A 2,066-nucleotide genomic window follows, 5' to 3' on the forward strand; every position below is an offset into this window, starting at 1 on the left:
CAACAGCCTGGGACTTGGGAGATCTGGGTAGGTATAGCTTTGCTACCTACACCCTGAGTGACCATAGGCAACTGGCAGGTTCTCCCAATGCTTCAGCTCTCATCAGTATGTGGGAGTAATGCCCCTTAGTACACCCAGGCAGTCTGTTTAGAGTGTAAACTCTTTGGGCCTGGACTGTCTCTGATTATGTGTATGATGCATTTAGTGCCATGGGGGCTACTGTGGGCTCTGATCTCCAAGCAACATACTAATAGAAATATGCCTTATATAGAAACCAGAACATCTTGGGCAGAACAGGGAATAGTGTGAAGCTGTAAACACCAAACCATTGCTGTGATAAGAAGCTGGATGAGCACTGTTCTGGGATAGTTTAGGAATAGCACTATTATTGATTCAGGGGGAAGGACTATAGGATCCTTGAGGACCCTTCCAACTCTCACTTCTAAGAGCCCCGGGGTGAAGACTGTCCAGGTAGCTGTGGAGAAAGGGGTGAGGGAGGTGTAGTTAAGGTAATTTGCTGCAGAAGTCCAAGATGCTCAGCAGAGAAGGGAGGTTCCCAGTGCCACCCTTGGGGGTTCTCACCTGACTTCTAGAGCCAGCAACTGGCCCTCCTAGCTGATTGAGCAGGAGAGAGGCCAAGGACAGATTGAGACTTGATCTTCTCTGATCTCAGAGAAGTTAATCCAGTGCCATAGGAGTCAAACTGGACATGGGGGTGAGAGGGACATGTCCTGCCTCTGCTGTCTGGCTGGAGCAGGTTCAGCTTTCAACGCTGTTGGGCAGGAAACTCGCCTGCAGAAGGGTCACTTGGAATGAACAGGGGAAGCCACAGGGAGACACAATGGGATCGTTCATAAAGGGCAACTCGTATATGAACAGGAGGTCATGGGGAATCACAGCCAGTCTGGGGAAGGCTCTAGGTTGTTGCAGTAACATGAGGCTTTCTCAGCAGCACAGATGCTTTCCCCTCCCCCAGGCAATATGTGGTGGTGTTTCCAGCTGAGCTCTACCATCCGCACACTGGGATGGTGTCAGTCCATCTGGCCAAACTCAGCAAGACTGTCCAGGTGATCATCCAGCTGCAGAGGAAGAGTGAGCCCAGCAATATCACCCTGCTGAAGAGGGTGGTCCAGGAGTTCCATCTTCAGGAAACCGTGCCTTTTCCAGTAAGTTGCAGCCCCACAACCCCCTGGCTTGGCCCAGGGTTTTATGAACAGGTATGGAACCCTTCCTCATGGTGTCCCCAGGTCCTACCCAGCCTCAGCCAAGGAGACTGGAGGGCTCAGGGACTAGGAATGAGCATGGAACTGGTGCCTGAATGGGCAATGGTAACCACAGAACTAGAGAACATCCCCAAGTAACGATGACACAGGGAAGAGTGTGGTGACTTGGTGGGGGGCGGGGGGAAGGAGAGAGTTCTATGAAGTGCCCCTTTATTATCACGCTTGCCCATTCATGGTGCCCCTAGTGGGACACGGGGATACTTGTGTTTGTTGTGAGGGCTGATACAGGGACTCTCAGGGCTGAAATAGCAGGACTGCACCACAACCATCCCATAGCTGTTTCTCCACGGGCAAGTGCCAGCCCCAGCTACTGGGAGGGAGGAAGTTGCCCACCTGCATGTCTCAATTGAAGGAGATTCCCTGAAGTTCTCTGAGCGGAAGAAAGTGCTGCTGAAAGCACTGGAGCCTGGGACCTTCGTACAGACAGACAAACCCATCTATAAGCCTGGACAGACAGGTGAGCAGGCAGCAGCTGCTGGAGGAAGCCCCCTGGCCTCAGGCCCTTTGTATGGCTTCTGAGGACTGGGTGGCTGGGAGAGGCCGGGTTGGGCAGGGGCAGATCCAGGGACCTTTGTGGGGAGGGGGAGGGGATATAGATAGATAGATATATCTATATCTAGTTATAGTTATATAGATCCAGGGGTGTGTTTGTACCCCCGCTTTGATTCCTGCTCTATGCAAACTCAAAAACCAACTGCCTGGGAGGTGCAGCAGTATTCCCATTCAGACAGGGCTGATAGAGTCAATTGACTTTATGGCTCAGTATCGTGTACTTCATTCCTG

At 52.0% G+C, this 2,066-nt stretch overlaps 1 protein-coding gene across 1 annotated transcript in view; it reads left to right on the top strand.

Moving 5' to 3' along the window:
* Positions 1 to 1,025: 1,025 nt before the first annotated feature.
* The window catches only part of LOC106721825 (alpha-2-macroglobulin-like protein 1), a 46,835-nt gene continuing 45,794 nt past the window's right edge, over positions 1,026 to 2,066 (top strand). The window contains 2 exon segments of the mRNA XM_025203749.1: positions 1,026 to 1,166; positions 1,650 to 1,740. Of these exon segments, the coding sequence (XP_025059534.1) occupies positions 1,026 to 1,166; positions 1,650 to 1,740 (232 nt within the window).

The sequence above is a fragment of the Alligator sinensis genome, unplaced genomic scaffold (assembly GCF_000455745.1).
Source record: "Alligator sinensis unplaced genomic scaffold, ASM45574v1 scaffold520_1, whole genome shotgun sequence".
NCBI lineage: Eukaryota > Metazoa > Chordata > Crocodylia > Alligatoridae > Alligator > Alligator sinensis.